Below are 19,047 nucleotides of genomic sequence, written 5' to 3' on the forward strand. Positions count from 1 at the left end.
AATGTCCACCACTTATAATACTTAATAAACCTTGTTATACATCGTCAAGCATGATTATAGACATTTATTAAGAGTTTTATAAAGCCTTATAATGAATTATCATGTCTTATTAATGTGTTAATAATGCACTTTAGAAAAAAAAAGTAAGTCAACAGTGGTCTTTTGGAGTTAAACAGGATTACATTTGTGATGCTCAAAGCATGGCAAAACGTAATTTAAAAAAGTATTTTAATAGAAAGAACAGTTTGCTCTGGATGGTTTTCATTTATTTACTATTTTATAATCAGTGGTAGAAAACAGTTTTCAATGACAAATATTGTTAGGGACATCTACGGAGGTATTTTAAGATTTGTGTGAACTGACCCTTTATCAAGTTCAAATGACCAGGGACTTTCTTCCATGTTGCAAGGTCTCTCTACCCTTTGAGGCATTATAAAGATATAAACAGTAAATGTTATTTAAACTCTAAAGACCATGAAATTAAACTGACGCTGAATTTAGTTTTCTTTCATACAACCTGCATATTGTGCATTGTAGGAGGAGGGATTGACAAACATGGAGGCTGGTAGATAAGCAGGTAGGTACTGTGGGTGTAAATGTAAACTACCAATACAATAAGTGGGTGAAGAAGGAAGGAACATACTGCACAGTACACACCCTTTATCTAAATGTTCTCTTTAAATACAACATTGAATTGACATAATTAAGAACAGGCCATTTACACACTGCATGACGAAGGACGCCCTTTTAACACCATAAAAGGAATATTTCTGCTCCCCATGAGAACAACTCTTATTAATGACGATATAAATACTATGGCTATGAGAGAGAGAAAGCACACTGAAGTGAGACTGAGCTAAACAAGGTAGAAAAGAGTTGAAGAAGAAGGTGGAAATAGCACTGAGCCTAATAAATCAAAGAAAATTAGTGCATATTAATCTAATGGCCTAATATTTTACTTTAAATAACACACAGCTCTGTGATATAATCATTGTGATAAAAATCCGATTTTGAAATCTGGAAGTGTTTTTCTGTGTTCTGGTTCACACAGAATGCTTTTGTGAGTGCTTTTTGAAAGGCTGCGTGTTTTTCTAAAGATGTGTATCTATGTAATGGTCATGTGAAATCCCATTTCACAAACAACCAGGGTGAAAAGAACTGATAGCAATTAAAGGTAGAAAGTACAAACTGTTCATTGAAACACTTTGCCCCATTCATGCTGTGTCAACTTAAATGTCCCATTCACACTGGAAGATATAGTGTTAAAGTTAATCACATGAAATAGTTCTGACAGATTATTTCCAGCACCTCTTAAGGAAATTGTGGCAGGCGCTCTTAGAGTGGTCTTTGTGCGCCTCGGAGCAATTTATAGTGTTTCATGAGGGGAAAAAAAGAGCTCAGTGTTCATGTTTAAAGGTTAGTTTTGTCTGATGTGAATGCATGAAGTGAGCTAATGTAAGTGTCCCTATTGACAGAATGACGTTTTGTTGATGACGGATTATCTGATTGAAATAAAGGCAGGATTACAGGTTGTTACACTAACACAGTACAGACTGTGATCTCATGTTAACAGGTCAGCTCATCTGAGCAGTCAGTTGTGTGTCACTGTCGACCTCATCAACAGCATTAAAACACACTATTTATTTAAAAAGATTAAAACACATGTTGAGCTTATACCAAATATATTAATTGTGTGCACCTGGATATGATATTTCTGATTAGAAATGTGACAAAATGAGCCTCAAATACACGCTAAAATGAAAATGATTTAAAACATGACACGATGGATACAAGGGATTTCACCAGCTAGTGAAAGTACTGTATCTGCCATCCTGTACATACACACTCTCTCTCTCTCTTTCTCCCTCCCTCTCTCACACACACATACACACACAGTTACTGACCTCAGCAGGCCGAAGCCTATTTTCTTGCTCTTCTTCTCCGTCTCTTCAGGCTCCTCTGTTTTCTTTTTCTCTTTCTCTTTCCCCTTGTTCTTTTCCTTTTTCTTTGTTTTCGGTTTCTTTTTCTTGTCTTTTTGCCTTTCTCCTCTGTCCGATCCCCCGCTCCCTGGCGGGAGGAACAACTTGCAGGGGTGTCCCGGCCTGAACTCGGCTCCGAGCCGTCATCTGGAGGGAATAGATTAGCATTAACATAATGCTGAGTCGTCAGCAATGCCAAGAACCATCGCTGTGATCCAATATCCAAGTTAACATGGAGAAGAAGTGAGTTCTTTAAAGAGTGGGTTCCAATTGCACAGAACAATGGAGTTCAGGCATTAAGCTAAAGCTCTTTGCCAGAGTGACTCATTACAGCAGTAAAAACAAGAATCATTTGCAAAGTCTCACAGCATAACACAACGCAGTAAAGACCACATATAACGATACAACACAACCACGCATATAAACAGAAAGAAACAACAATATACCACAAATGAACAGCCCATATACACGAAGGCAAATAACATTAAATCTTCTCTCCTCAACATCTCCATGGCAGATTTATTAACTTTACAGTGAATTAATTAACTCTTAGAAATAAGAAAGCGAAAATGTTCAAAGCATAAACTGTGATGCCTCATTACTTCTTCGACTAACTGGAGGCCTGGCCTTGAATGACAATGATCAGACACACACACACACACACACACACACACACACACACACACACACACACAGACACATACACACACCACTTGTCAGATTTTATGAGATAACCAAAACAAATTAGTTACTTCAATTGAGATTTTACTTTGTGTGGATATTCACTTCAGACTTAATTACAAAGGCTGTCTAGCAACCGAAATGTAATTGTGTTTGTATGTTTGTGTGTGTGTGTGTGTGTGTGTGTGTGTGTGTGTGTGTGTGTGTGTGTGTGTGTGTTGCAGCAACCTGTCAGTAGTAATTTCTTCTGATGTGTAGGGCAAGCTAAACATCAATGAACAATAAACATCAGAAGAATTGCGGCCAACACCGATGGTGTGACATCTTCATCATGTTATGTCATATTTAGCCAGCGCTACGCTGAACACTCTCTTAGAATATTTAATAGTGTGTACTTTGCCAAGTCAGTTAGGGCTCAACACTAACTTATAAAAGTGGTTGCCAGGCTGGCAACAAGGTATCAGCGTTTGGTTGCCGAAACTGAAAACATGGTTGCCATTTTTAGCATTGTATTTTTAATAATAAAGATACTATGCAGTAAATATGTCAGCGAACAAGGTCATTTGTAGTTTGTGTTTTATCTAATACTAGAATTTGAATGAATGTAAGTATCAGTTAATGTGTCCACCCTCAGTTCTTGCAATACTAAACACCGGTAGCACAGCTGCTGTCATGTTCTTCACAGAGCCTTCAAAATTGAATAACCGCAATATTTAAATTTCACTAATGCAACAATATTCAAAATGAAGAGCTTTTGGGGAACATGTTGTACTGTTTTCCATCCCCAAAGTGGTTGCCATCCATAATTGGTTGCCAATTTCTCAAAATGATTGCCAGTGGCAACCATTGCTGTCGAGACGTGACAGGTGTGTGTCTTATTTACTCTTTGACGGCACAGAATTCCCCATAACGTCACTCACAGGGATGGTGTGTGAAGAAGGAAACAGAAGAAGTACAAAATAAAGAAAAAATTATAATGTAGCACAACATATGAAAAAAGCCAATGACTCCAAGCCTCTGTTGAATATTCCTCCTGACAACTAAATTCACTGGAAATTGAGAAGCGCTGTGGTATTAGCTGGATTCAGCTCGGGATCCCACACAATACACCAGATACACATGAACCCTGACTAAATATTCACTTTGCACTTATACTATCAACATGTTAGCAGTGTGTGCCTTCCTGATCACCAGTGGTCTAAAGGTCCAACTGCTGATCCACCTCTCAAAAACTGACGGATGGTAGATGGTGAGCAATTGAAGAGCAAGAGACAGAGAGAGACAGAGTGAAAGAAAGACAGAGAGACAGAGATAGAGAAAGAGAGAGACAGAGAGACAGACAGAGATAGAGAAAGAGATAGACAGAGATAGAGAAAGAGAGAGACAGAGAGACAGAGATAGAGAAAGAGATAGACAGAGAGACAGAGATAGAGAAAGAGATAGACAGAGATAGAGAAAGAGAGAGACAGAGAGATAGACAGAGAGAGAGAGAGAGAGAGAGAGAGAGAGAGAGAGACAGAAACAGAGCAATACAGAGAGACAGAGTGAAAGAAAGACAGAGAGACGAGAGAGAGAGAGAGAGAGAGAGAGAAGAGAGAGACAGACAGAGAGACAGAGATACAGAGAGAGACACAGAGACGCAAGAAGAGACACAAGAACACAGAGAGACAGAGAGGAGAGAGAGAGAGAGAGAGAGAGAGAGACAGAAACAGAGCAAGACAGAGAGACAGAGTGAAAGAAAGACAGAGAGACAGAGATAGAGAAAGAGAGAGACAGAGAGAGAGAGAGAGAGAGAGAGAGAGAGAGAGAGAGAGAGAGAGACAGACAGAGAGAGAGAGAGAGAGAGACAGACAGAGAGAGAGAGAGACAGAGATACAGAGAGAGACACAGAGACGCAGAGAGAGACACAGAGACACAGAGAGACAGAGAGACAGAGAGAGACACAGAGACGCAGAGAGACAGAGAGACAGAGAGAGACACAGAGACGCAGAGAGAGACACAGAAGACACAGAGCACGACAGAGAGACAGAGAGAGGACACAGATACGCAGAGAGAGCCAGAGGACCCCCAGAGAGAGACAGAGAGAAGAGAACAGAGAGAGACAGATGACTACAGAGAGACAGAGATAGCGAGACAGAGAACAGAAGAGACACAGAGACAGGAGAGGACACAGAGAGACAGAGACAGAGACAGAGACCGAGACACAGAGACAGAGAGCACACGAGAGGACAGAGAGACAGAGAGACAGAGACACAGGAGACAGAGACACAGAGACAGAGAGACAGAGAGAGACTTCAGACTCCCTGTTCTCTGTCAATTAACAACAGCTCTCAAAGTGTGAACATTAAGAAGGACGGTGACAGATGCGGCCGCTGCGTGTGCGTGGTGTTGACATGCCCTATTAGACCTATCCTGTGTGAATGTAGTGATCTGAAACAGCCTGACTCATTACTCTGGTGGTGACTGATAAGAGCTCGCTGCTAATAACCCACAGCTGGGAATTGAACTGCAACGGCACAGAGTAAAAAAAAAAGAAGCAAGCAGCCACCATTCAGCTCCCGGATAAATATTTAAAGCTAAAAGCCCGGATCTGAATTCAATCACGTATTGTAAGGCGATGCTGCTGCTTAGCTTCATACACGTTGACACTTTGAGGCATGGTGTTCTTCGTTCGGCTATGCCCTAGTCTTGATTTGCTTTTTAAGTTCTGGGTTGCTCTTTGCTAAACTAATCAGAATTGACAGTAACGGACCTAAACTGCTGAGCTCACCAGTGGCTTTTCAATATAGTAAAGGAGGTTCTTATTGGGAACACAATGAAAATAGAGTATTCATCAATCACCATGGAAGAAAAATCACTGAGGCATTTTTGGAGGAAAGACAGCTACTGTGACATCACTGATAGGGGTGTGGCTTCAGTGTTGAAATATCTTTGTCTCTAACTAAAAACAGCATCGTCTTCTCCCTGTTTCTGAGACATCAATAGAACTTACAGACTGAGTGTTTGTATACATACAGCACAAGAAGAAAAAACACACAAAAGTCCCCCACTTAATGCACCCTCTTCATCGCTTACCATCATCATCTTCAGGAGGCCCATCGTAGGATTTATCAATAGCTGCTCGGAAACTCTCGTTGCAGCCTCTTCCTCTGACCATATTTGGGCGAGGTCGGTGGAAGGGGAGGAGTTCGTTTTTCCTGTTAACCTCTGACATGGCTGTCTGGAGACTCTCCAAGGAACTGGACTTCTTTAAGCCGAGCGTAGGGCCAAGCTCCACAGGAGTTGACGGAGCTGGGGGGGACAGAGAGAGACGGAAAAACCAAGACAAGGTGAGACAGGATAAGAGTGACGTTCTGCCAGCTGGCTTTGTTTAGCTTGGACTACAGGAGACTTGCAGTGGTATGGTTTTGGCACCTCATTTGAGACCATCAGAATGCCAAAATAATAAAATGACTCATGCGGCCAGAGCTAACATTTAATATCTATACTTTATTGAACACTATAGTTAACAAGATGGATACAAGTTTCATTATAACCATGTGCGGTCCGGTGTTCCTTAAGTTTAAGGCAAGTTAGTTTTAAGACATTTTAAGACTCTTAATGCCACTTATTTAAGAGCAATTTGAAATTTTGAAATAGATGTTAACAATCATTTTGGGATATTACAATGCAACGTTAGAAATATAATATTTAATAAATCCTACCACTTATGTCTTGCAATTTTTAAGACTTTTGAAAGAGTGATTTAAGACATTTTAATACCGATCAAGGCCTTCTTTTTAGATTAATTAATTCAATGCATTTTTAGACCTTTCAAGGATCTGTGGGAAACCCTGTGTTGCTACTAATACAAATACAACCTGATAAGCATGTATAGTGTCCAGGTCTGATGAAATAGGTTTACCCAGCTGTGCATTGCTCTGATTGGTTTAAAAAGCCTGCGGAGACACTGGCTCAGAGCCAAAATGACCACGACATTGCTGAACTCTGGAGAGCAGAGCCAAGGGGAAAGAAAAACAGTGATGCAGTTAACTATGCTGTTGTTGAGTTTGTGATGGATGTGAGATCTGCTTCACTGTTACTGGTTCTCCATCCATCACCACAAGTACACCATGAGAGGTATTACTGAGGGAGGGAGGGATCCAGCAGGAAGGATGATGAAGAGGAGAGCGATGGATGAGAAGACAGAGTGTCGGTGGAGGTATTCAAGGGAGAGTGAGGTAAAGATTAGACATGTAGTGAAGCTTCAGGGTTTCGCAGTATGTATAGTTAACACGTGGTGTAAAAAGCATGTTTTGCTTTAAGCAGACTATCGAGCAATTAATGCGATCCTGTTGCAGAAACCCAGCCAGAGCTAATGACACGCTGAGTGTGCAAGTTCAGCCTCAAGCCCACTGTGAGGTTCCCACCTCGTGTGACGACTGTAGATTGTAAAACAAAAGAGGGAGAGAAGGTAATGTGTGCATCCAATTTGGTTTGTCACTGTGTGCCACTTGAAACGGGGAGACACCGATGGTGGGGAGAGAAGGGATGGGAGGGAACAGTGACAGGCAAAGAGCAAATTAAGTTTCCTCAGGGGAATACCGCGGTGGCAGAGAAAAATGGGGAAGAAGGGAGGAAGGCTGGGCTTGCTGCCAGCTCAAAATACTGGCAATCCTTACACACTCATACACACACACACACACACACACACACACATTCTGGATTCCTCGCTGGCCCTGGCTTGTCGATATGATGCCACTGTGATTCATGATAGCAAAACCTGCATCACTTTAGCTAATGATTCCCTATACACAAACCTGTGTGAGTGTGTGAGGGTGTGCGTGTGAGTGTGTGAGTGTGTGTGTGTGAGAGAGAAAGCGAGAGAAGGGAGAGAGAGATAGAGAGATAGAGAGAATGTGTGTGTCTGTATGCTTGTGTGTTTTTCTCAAAGCAGAGGAGATGAGAGGGCTGATGTGACTTCCACCTTTTTTTTTTAAACCACCGGTAAACAAACACACACACACACACACACACACACACACACACACACACACACACACACACACACACAAACAAAGAGTAATAATAATCTAAAGTAATAATATAAGGCGGGTGCTAGGACAGGAGATGGACAAAGGCCATGACATGTGACACTAACTTCCATAAACACATGAAATCCTGATGCATGAAGTAGTAAATATCATACAAGTCTTGTTTGTTTATAGTTCTGTCACATGTCTTACATGTCTGAATGATAGTACAACACTTACACAACAATGGAAACCTTTTGTAAGTCAAAAGGTCACAAGGTTTTTATGCCATCAGTGAAATACACACTTTACTTCATTAACATGAAACTTGCCTCCCACTGCATGTCAGAAGTTAAAACAAAGTCAAATCAAAATCAAGCCAACTATCTACAGTCGTAATGCCTCCAGTTCTAAACTTTCAACTGTGCTTTATTCTTTGTAACGAGATATTTTCTTCTAGCCGTCTTGATCAATAACTTGGCATACCATTATGTAAAAACAAACAATATATTCAAGGGCTGAGAGTGGGCTGTATTCTAAAGAACATATAATCCACAGTTTGGAAACTCTAAGGGCCGTGGATTAGAGCTGCCATTAACATGTCAACCAAGGCCACTAAAAACATGACAAAACATTAATTGTCCAGGATCTTTTGATGTATTCTTCTCTTTTATTCACACTCTAATCACAAACTCTTTAAGCCAACAGTGTTTGCAGTTGCCAACAACATTCTCAAAATACAGGCCTCAAAGTTAAACCAGCCTCTGACGTTTTTATTACAGTTACAATGAATTAATAATCCTGCAGATTTAGGCTCAAAAGACGTGCCTCGATTTGTACACATCAGTGTTTAGTCACGCATCACTTTCTGCAGATGGCATACGTTCCATATGAAAATATGCGTGTGATGTTCCTATTTTAAATTCAGTGTACGGATGCAGGGTCAAGATGCATTTTCCACTGGGAATCTACAAAGTTTGAGGGCAATTGCAGTCAGTTTAAGAAGTCGAACACAGAAGAGCACGCAGTATGTACACAGACTGTGACCTCTGGGTGCTGGGGAGTAGGAAGAAATAAATACTTTAATAAATAGCTTTGTGGTGCTGGGCTGGGTTATCAGGGAATGAACCACACACACGCACACACACACACACAAATACCACCACACATGGTGATGAGCATGCATCCACATACTCTAACACACACACACACACACACACACTCTCACACACTCTCACACACACACACACACACACACACACACACACACGGTCTCTCGTACACACAAAGTATTTTGCTGTGAGTAGCAGGATTTGTGTCATAAATGTAATTACTGCTGTCCAACTGTAAGATGATAGAATTAAGCTGCTTTTAAAGAGATAGAGGGAGAGACGGAGGGAGAGAGAGAGAGAGAGAGAGAGAGAGAGAGAGAGAGCGAGAGAGAGAGAGAGAGAGAGGAGAGAGAGGAGAGAGAGAGGGGGGAGAGAGAGTGAGAGAGAGAGAGAGAGAGAGAGAGAGAGGGAGAGAGAGGAGAGAGAGGAGAGAGAGAGATAGAGAGAGAGAAAGAGAGAGAGGGAGGGAGAGAGAGAGAGAGAGAGAGGGAGGATGACAAGCAAGACAAGAGTAGCAAAGTGGTTTGAGGGAGAGGATACGAGAGTGGGGGGTTGGCAGAGAAAAACAGACACCAAAAGAGGATGCTATAGAAAAAGAAACAAAGATACTGAGCCCGGGCGTGAAAGAGAGAGGATGGGAGTGACAACAAGAGAGAGATAGAGAGAGTAGGAGAGAATTAAGTAAGAAATAAAAAATGAAAAGCAAAACACAAAAGAGAGAGAAATGCCAAGCTATCCCAAGGCTATTGTGTTGGCAGGAAGGCAATGGGCTACTTTGAAAGTCAAAATTACACCAAGGAGCGGCTTTGGCAGCCGGCTGCAGCAGCAAAGCCAGCAGATTCAACAGCAGCACCAACTTTGAGCACACCAAAGCACACTTTAGAAGCTCTCATAAGGAGATGCAACTACATTTCTGTATTCTATTTTTACATCGTACACACCCAGGCCCCGTTTGTTTGTTTGTTTGTCTGTTTTTTTTTTACCAAGGGGAGAATTTGATTTCTCTCACCATCCTTTGCCATTCACATCAGTGGAAGTTCCCCCGGTCTCCAGCCCAGAGTTTGAGAAAAAATGCAACATCACAGCTAAAATACTTCATCATCCAACCCAGCCGCTATAGTAGGATGCATAGCGTAAAAGAAAACAGCATTGTCAAACCATTATTTTAATGCAATCAGGAAATGTATGGAGGGAACCAAATTCTACATAATACATTCTGAAGGCAATGTCATGGCTCTTAAATGGCTTTCTGTGTGTGTGTGTGTGTGTGTGTGTGTGTGTTTAGATGATTATGGGCCTTCTCCAACATGTGTACATGTATACGAGGTGTAGTGAGAGTATGTGTGAGTGTGCATCTGTGCATCCGCTGTAAGATATCCTAGGCTGGGGAGGGAAGATCATTGCTGTAAGCAACAGTTTCTTGTATAGTATATATGTGTGTGTGTTATGTGTTTCAATCTCTCAGCAGATGAAATTAGGTTTTTTGCTATCCCACAGGGCTTCATAATAATTGAACAGGCATCATAAATAGTAAAAACATGTGACATCATCCTCAGCCTCATGTCAGTATTTACTGGTTCCCTCTGAGTTTAACGCAGGCGCTGCTGCACTGAACAGTAACAACTTTGAATTATAATGCAAATATCCCATAACAACAAAAGGAACCTTTTTATGGAGGTGTGTTTTTGAGCCATGACAAAGCCCAACATATGGGCTGCTATGGACAACGTAAGGCTTGTTTCTAGCCTAGCTGATTGCCTGTAATGCCTTCAGCTACTAAAGCAGCTGTTGATCACTTGCGTAGAAGAGAGAGGAGTCAACAGTCAATGACTTATTCAAAGATTGTGACTCACCGCAACCACGAGAGGTCCTTGAGCATACAGTCATAAACGATCACAAAAAATCTTAGGCTGACGGATCCAATAGTATGCGTGAATAGCTGTGGACAGACGTAAATACACACACACACACTCACTGATCAAACACCCCGGTGCTTACACCTGCTGGAAAACCCACAATACTTATTGTTGGCCTATTGTACACTCATGAGTGTCAGTGCACGCAGAGATGTGTACCTTGAACAACGGTTGAATACAACAGTCACTAAAGAAGTATCATTATTGTTTGCATAGTGCAAGAATGTATTATTAGTCACGATCATATTTGTATAACATTGAAGAGCTAACGTGTAGTGTCCAGTAGTATGAGATGTGGACAAGAGTTACAAGAGACAGTATCTATCCTGCACACAAGCCAGCATACACTTTTACAAACACACAAAACCAAAACGAATCCATCAATGGGAATGTGACTGATTAGTCCAGGACAGAGACAAATGGCTTCCCTCTCTCTCAAGCATCATACAATATACAGTACAGTAGCTGTCAGTGATCAGTGTGTAGAGGCTGATAGAGATAAATGTCTGTACCAGGCAGGAAACGACAGCAGCGACCATCTCCAGATTACTGCTCACCTTTTATTGGCTTACTGCGGGAGATGGAGAGGGGTCAAAGGGCATTCAATATACGAGAGAGGCAGCCAGGAGTACACACAAAGACAAAGAAACGTCAATGTGTGCTAAACACATCAGACGGATGTAGATACCTTGAACAGAAAAAAACCCATGCACCAGCAAAAGGTATTCAAGATCAATGGTGCAAACGTTCACGTGAAGAGAAGTAAAATGGTACAAAGGATGGAGAAGCAAGGATTGCTTATTTCAGCAGTTTGAATTATGTGTCTGAAACGGTTGTTAGAGCTAACGTGTGGTGGCATTGCGTAGCATTAGCTAACATGCACAAGCACCACGCAGACGTAGGGAACACACAATAGATGCACTGCTCTCCCTGTGACACATTAATCCATCAATCCACATCAGCCTAACAAGGTGGCGTTCAGGTTAAACCCACAGCAAAGTCTGCAAGAGCTAGAGAGACCAAGGCACAATGAAAAAGGGAAAGATAACAATTTGGGGGGTTAAAAACGAGAGAGAGAGAGAGAGATGAAAGAAAGGAAGAGTAAATCACAGAGACAGAGAAGGGGATATAGAGAGATGTGGCTCTCTAAAGACGCAGTTTTGGCAGAGTCTTGTCAGTGTGTGACTGTTGTAGTCAAAGTCAAAGTTTCACAAGGGAGAGATTCAGACAATGGACTGCACCAGCCTGCCTCAGCATCACACCGGCCCCCTGTGAGACACACACACACACACACCCACACACACACACAGACACCCACACCCACACATACACACTTTCAGAGAGATGTTGTTCATTCTAAGCTCCTCAGACTGTTTGTCAGCCTCTAAGCCTGAATGGCGTTGGCAAGAAAGAGAGAGAGAGAGAGAGAGAGAGAGAGAGAGAGAGAGAGAGAGAGAGAGAGAGGAGAGAGAGAGAGAGAGAGGCGAGAGAGATAGAGAGAGAGAGAGGAGAGAGAGAGAGACAGGCAGAGAGAGAGACAGGCAGAGAGAGAGAGAGAGAGAGAGAGAGAGAGAGAGAGAGAGATGGCAGTGGGTTGGAGGAACCACAGTAAGGCAATAGAAAGACAGTAAAACAGAAAACTACGACAAAAGCAGACGAGCATTTTGGCAGTTGTAATTCCACTTTACTGCACAGAAAACTTGACTTGGGTGTGTGGCTTTAGATTGTGCATGGGAGCGTGTCCTCACAAGTTGGATGAATGAGAAGAATTGCACAAAATTTAGACTATTTTACCAGTGGAAGCACCTGTGTTAGGACGTCTATTAAACCATCTCACACACAGTTAAGGACCCGTTGTTAGAAGTGCAAGCTTTTCATCTTTCCTGTGGATATTCCTTGTTCACCATTTATTTTCACTTGGAAACATCTCCCATCTTCTGATTCTAGGACACACACATGCATACGCCATCACACACACACACACACACACACACACACACACTCACACACACACTCACACACACACACACACACACACACACACACACACACACACACACACACACACACACACACACACACACATGCATACGCCATCACACACACACACACACACACACACACACACACACACACACACTCACACACACACACACACACACACACACACACACACACACACACACACACACACACACACACACACACACTCAAAGAGCTCCGGGCAGTCCCCATCACCAAAGGAAAATGCAGTAAAAGAAACACAGCTGCAACCGTTTGTTTTATGCCTCGTCAGCAGTGTGTGTTTGACTGTCCTACTTAAAGTGAGGAGAGAATCAGTCTCTGCACTCAGGAAAGATATGGACTGATACATTCTGTTTTCCACCGTGACACTGTTTACGTCTGTGTAGCTATACGGTATATTATGACAGGGACTTGAATGATTTCTAATTAGAATGTATTTTAAAGCATCCATTCTGTCTCTGTAACCGCAGTTCACGTGTTTCCTCTTCCGCAGCTGATTTGATTTATTACTGGAATGATTGCGCTCCTATTTATTTGTGCCACCACTAAGACGTCAGGCATGTCTGACCACTATAGTTTAGTGAAGGGAGTTTCAAAAATGTGTTCAGCTGCAGCATCCACACACAGGAAATGCATTTAGTCCCAAAAACCACCCTCAGTCACACACACCCGCTCACTTTCAGGGAAGGTTTCCACACACGCACACACACACACACACACACACACACACACACACACACACACACACACACACACACACACACACACACTTTGTAATATGATCTCCCATTTCCATCACTTTGCATCTCAGATTCTGCAAAATTATAATATAATATGAAATCTTCCAAGGTTCACATTTTCCACAGGATGATGGAGGCCATTACCATAACATTACCATAACGGTAATAGTTTCATTTGTGTGTGTGGTTTCTTGGGGTGTGGGGGGAATAGACCATTGCTGGAAGAAAAATCTTTCCCAGAAGTCATTGTCTTTAAACTCCTCACTTCCCGGGAGCCCGCCCCTCTCTCACCGAAGTCCACGCAGCTGTCTGACGTCTCAGCGCAGGGTTGTTGGAAGCATTTCACTTATAAAAAATACATTAGAGCTAAGGAAAGTGGGTTGGGGGAAAAAAAAAAACGGTCACGTTTGCCAGGCACACACTCTCTTTAACAGCTCTCTGGGCTCTGTGGTGTTGTAAAACAGGAACAGGTACAGGGAATAGACCCTTAAAGGGATATTCAAGAGGCTTATTAGCGGGGACAACACAGTTAAGACGGGAAAAGGTTGGAAACTATGATCAGATTTTTACAGATGAAGCTTTCCCATGGCAACTTTCAGATATCACTGCGACCTAACATTCAGATCAACTTCAGTGAGAACAGAGGAAGCAACAGTCAGCAAAACTTGTTTGTCCCTGTACAAGCTTTCAGTCAATAAAAATAGAGTTACAGGTCGGGGTAAACATTATAAATGATTTTTGTTCTGTTTGTTTTTCTAGATAGGCGTTTCAAAAACAAGTAGTAAATGTGCGGCGTATGTTACAAAGCTGCAGTAGCAACTAAACAGAATGGAAAACTGTTACAGGGGTGAACACTCCCAGGGGAAATGAAACTCCTGCTTCAGGGCGTATCATTTGGTGTTTGCTCGTTGAATAATAATACAATTCTAGTAATTACAAATGTGTTATTTGTACAAAATCAAATATGGCGAGTCCTGGATTAATTCTTAATCTTGTGACCACATCTTGTACAGCGTATCAAAATCTAGTTTTGACCATTTAAATATGCTGTATTTCAGCTTTTATTGTGCTCATTTGGTGGATATTCATTCGATTGTAGCCAAACAACATGTTTTTTATTCCAATACTGTACTATTCATCTCAAATCACCGGCCGTGTTTCCAATCCTTTCTCTATTTCATTCACTCAGTTGCGTCAATGAGAAAGCTCGCCAGGGAACATCATTGACAATGAGACTGATTTCATGTAACACCTGGAAGCCATTCATAGTTATTCGAGGTCTTTACATTTTGCTTTTTCCCCCCGACAGAGAGCAGGGCCGTGCAGATGTCCACATAGTTAATAGAAACTGACAAGAACATCAACGGATTCAGTTTTCTGGCAATCAAAAGATTTGTTTTGGAAACCTACAGGAATATGTAACCAGAGTCTATGACACGACAGTATGTGTTGTGTTTTTTTTTCTTCCCACAAAGCCTTACCTCTCCATGTTTACCATTTCAATCCCTGTGAAGTAATCCTCTTTTCCTCTGCAAGATGTTCCCCTGCCTTCCTTTTCACATCACTATATCTTGTCCAGAACACATTTAACTGCTGTCCCAACTTCTGGCTCACACAGCACGTTTTTTGGACTACAGTTGCACTTAAGCTCCAAAGCCAAGATGAGAAAGTGAAAACTCAAAAGTTTCCCTCATCTTTACAAGAAGATGAAAGTCTTTTTTTGTTTTATTAGGGGTTCAAAATATGTGTTCCATATATATTATGCTCCTTATATCGCCTTGCTTGCTCCCTTTAGAACGGCTATGGACCCAGGACATGAAAGTCAATACCACCATGTACAGCAGAATGCAACAATAAAGTGGCACACAGCAACACACACACACACACACACACACACACACATGAAGAGGAGTGAGGTAGAGTGTCCTTACATTCCAAATGAAATAGGGGAGACTTCAAGGCAAAGTGAACATTTTAATGTTCAAACTTAAAAAAGAAAAAGTGTGTGCAGGCTAAGGTGGGGGGGTTTTGAAGCATCAGTCATCTCTGTTTTCTTTTGCTTTCCATTTACATGAGTGTGTCCTATCTTCTTCTCTGGTGTTCTTAAGAAGAAGCGTGTCTACGTGTTTCATTAACAACGTGTGTCCTTCTCTTCTCTCTCCAATCCTTCTGAAAATATTACTTTCATTTGCACTTCCGACAAATTGTCGAGATATCAAGAGGGAGGTATAGAGGAGCCGAATACATAGGAGACAAAAGAGGTGGCCTGCATGAGTAAAAGTCAAGTGCAACTGGAGAGGGGGGGGGGGGGGAAGATGGGATATATTTGTGCATATGTGTTCATTCTGATCCGCAATCTCTCGTCCTCTTCAGGTTCTCCTCACACAACAAACGGTGGCTGTGTGCAAGTGTACCATCTTACTTTCATTTTTAAACATACCTCTGTTCAGGTCATTGCAACCGTTTTCTTTGGTTCTGTTGATTACTTTTCTTTCTTCTTCCTTTTTGGTCTGGCACTTGTATTTCTTTCGCTCTTTTTCATTATTTTCTTGCCATCTTCGGAAAGCATTTTGTCTTTGAGAATTAGGCAGCGCTGTGAAAAGGTGTGTGTGCGTGCTTCAGTGTCTCTCTATGCTCTATGACTTGGTTATGTGCAGGTGTGGGTGGTCTGTATTTGCCTCACCTGCAGTGTTTCCAAGCAGGGATCCGACGTTGCTCTCATCTGCCACTGAAACAACAGGAACACATGTTAATAAACATGCACACACTTACCACATGTCCCTTATCTCTAAAACCTTTCCTTCTCTCACCATCATTCTCTATTATTCTTTCTGTCTAGCTTTACAAGTTAGCGGAAGTAGCATCATTTTTTGCCAGCTTCACTGCTACTGAAGTCATTTCCCTTCCTCTCTTCTCTCTCACTTCATTTGTCATTCTCTCTCTTTTTGCCACGTATCCTCAATCGATCCCGTTCACCTTCTGCCCTTTACCCTCACTTATCTTCTCAATGTTTTCATTTTTGCTTCAGTTACACAGATTTCACCCAGCGGAGTTCTCCTCCCTATTTGCCTCCTCTGATCACCATTCTCTCCATCATTGCTCCTTGTTAATCCTCCTTTCACTTTCTGCCTCTCCCCCAGTCCTTCTTGTTCTCCCTCCTTCCTAAAACCACAAAGAGGCCAATGCCAACAAGGAACACATTGACTGGTAGCATTCAAATACACACACACACACATACACTCACTCAGACCACAAAAACCAAGCAGCAACATGGCTTCTCTTAGCAAAATACTTTTCTAATGAAAACCAATCCCTAAGTGTAATTCTAGCTGCGTGTGTGTCTGATGTCTGCGGTGAATCCACATGCCTGCTTCAGCAGCACGGTAGCTTGTGGATCACTGTGTGTGTGTGTCTACGTCAACAGATCTGTAGATTCCTTGTGTGTGACGCAGTCAGAGGCATGTTATTAGGCAGGGCTACACACACACACACACACACAGGCTGTCACTTTCTCAGAAAATTAAGTTTGAACTAACATACTTACTATTATGTACTTCATACTTAGCCTTATCCCAAATTGAGTAAGAGAATCGGCTATTCATATGTGTGGTGAAAGAACCTGAATGTAAACTAAGAACAAATCTTGGAGGCACGGAGAAGGACAGACAGAGGTGGAGGCAGAGAGAGAAAAACAGAGACAAAGATGGAGAGAGAGGGAGGGAGAGAGAGAGAGAGGAGAGAGAGAGAGAGAGAGAGGAGAGAGAGAGAGAGAGAGAGAGAGAGAGAGAGAGAGAGAGAGAGAGAAAGAGACAGAGAGAGAGAGAGAGAGAGAGAGAGAGAGAGAGAGAGAGAGAGAGAGAGAGAGAGAGAGAGAGAGAGAGAGAGAGGAAGTTCATTATCTGGAAACAATCTTATATTACTCTTACATTTTTAATTGGGCTGGAAATGAAATAAGGACAAATTAAATAAAAATTAAATTATGTAACTGACCCATGGATGAAATGCTGACAATGACTTCTGTGTCTCTTTCATTCATTTTATACAGAAACACACACACACAGACACACACACACACACACACACACACACACACACACACACACACACACACACACGGTGCTGGTTATGACATTTAAAATGTAGTTCTCACGATGCACAAAGAACCTTTGTGACACTGATTAAAATGATCTGGTGCAGTAATGACACACTATTATCAGCAGTTGGATGACACAGTATTTACACACATTAAATGCTGGAAACAATAACTAATAATAACAAACTCATTGCTGGCCTGTTGTTGCATAAACAACAATGGCAAAAGGACAAGTGTAGTTATGTTTCCATGACGATGTCACCAACAAGATAATCTAAAATAAAGTCAGGGACGATGTTTTTACATGTATCCTTACATGCAGCTTCCCTCAGCCAGTGTTTTCCAAGATGGAGGAGTCGCACAAACTATGCAAACGATGCCGCCTGATTTCAAACATGTTAATTAGCACTTCAAAGCATCTTTAGAGTAATTCTGCCTCTCCAACTTTACATTTTACAGAACACTTCACCTTTATGGTGGCATCTGTGTCTATGTTCGTAAAAAAAGTTCATCATAAATAATGTTACGCAGGAACTGCACATGACAGAAATGTCCTTTATATACCACAGACAGAGCTGATAGCATTTTGAAAGACAAGCATTTCCATACAGTACTAATGAGAAGCATCTGATTTCCATATGGTAACGCAGAAGCAAGTATGCTGACAAAGAAATATTTGCAAATTGATGCTCAAGTTAACGGACTTTATTTCCTCATTAGCGACCTACTTATAGTTAATATTCTGCGCTGATGAAAGCAGGACTTTGTAATTACGTTGTACACGACCCCTATGACCCGTACGTACGTATTAACCAGAGGTCAGAGGTCAGAGGCTGCAATTAATTATTACTTTCATTAATCTGCCGGTTATTTTCTTGATTAATTGGTTGGTCTATAAAAATAGTAAATAATGTCCATGCCAGTTCCACAAAGTCAAAGCTAATGTCTTTAAATGTCTGGTTTGGTTAAGTCAAAAAAACAACAAAGATATTCAGTTTAATAAGTAAAGTAGTAAAAAAGTCAAACCGTAAAGCAGGAAACAATATATTCGGCCATTTTTGCATGAAAAATGACTTTAACGATTATGAAGATAGCTGGCAGCATTTCTTCTGTCGATGGACATGATGTCGCAGCTCAGCCACTTCACATCGCCACAGAGCAGGCAGGGTTTCCACATCGTTCTAAACAACACTCTGTCACGATTACTTCTACTACCATCTTATGAATCAAAGGCGGATGTTGCCATGTTTTATGATTAGACCTTCATAAAGGAAGTTTGTTTGAATACATATACACGCTCATCGCTGCGGCATTCAGGTCGTGTTTGTTGTGTGTGAGCAATCTGTTCTGCTGAACTTTATACAGACAGACAGGCTGGGAATAAGAAACACGACAGAGGTGATCTGACAGGATTTCAGGCTATAGTCCAAATGTAAGGGCCTCCCCTCAAAACTATTTCTGGATACAAACCAACATCTCAACCTTAGCT

At 41.7% G+C, this 19,047-nt stretch overlaps 1 protein-coding gene across 1 annotated transcript in view; it reads right to left on the minus strand.

Annotated features, from left to right (window-relative positions):
• Positions 1-19,047, minus strand: part of LOC115026262 (partitioning defective 3 homolog B-like) — a 234,807-nt gene that overhangs the window by 85,443 nt on the left and 130,317 nt on the right. Inside the window, 4 exon segments of the mRNA XM_029459004.1 lie at positions 1,905-2,031; positions 2,034-2,126; positions 5,736-5,951; positions 16,149-16,193. Of these exon segments, the coding sequence (XP_029314864.1) occupies positions 1,905-2,031; positions 2,034-2,126; positions 5,736-5,951; positions 16,149-16,193 (481 nt within the window).

This window comes from Cottoperca gobio, chromosome 21, assembly GCF_900634415.1.
Source record: "Cottoperca gobio chromosome 21, fCotGob3.1, whole genome shotgun sequence".
Lineage (NCBI taxonomy): Eukaryota > Metazoa > Chordata > Actinopteri > Perciformes > Bovichtidae > Cottoperca > Cottoperca gobio.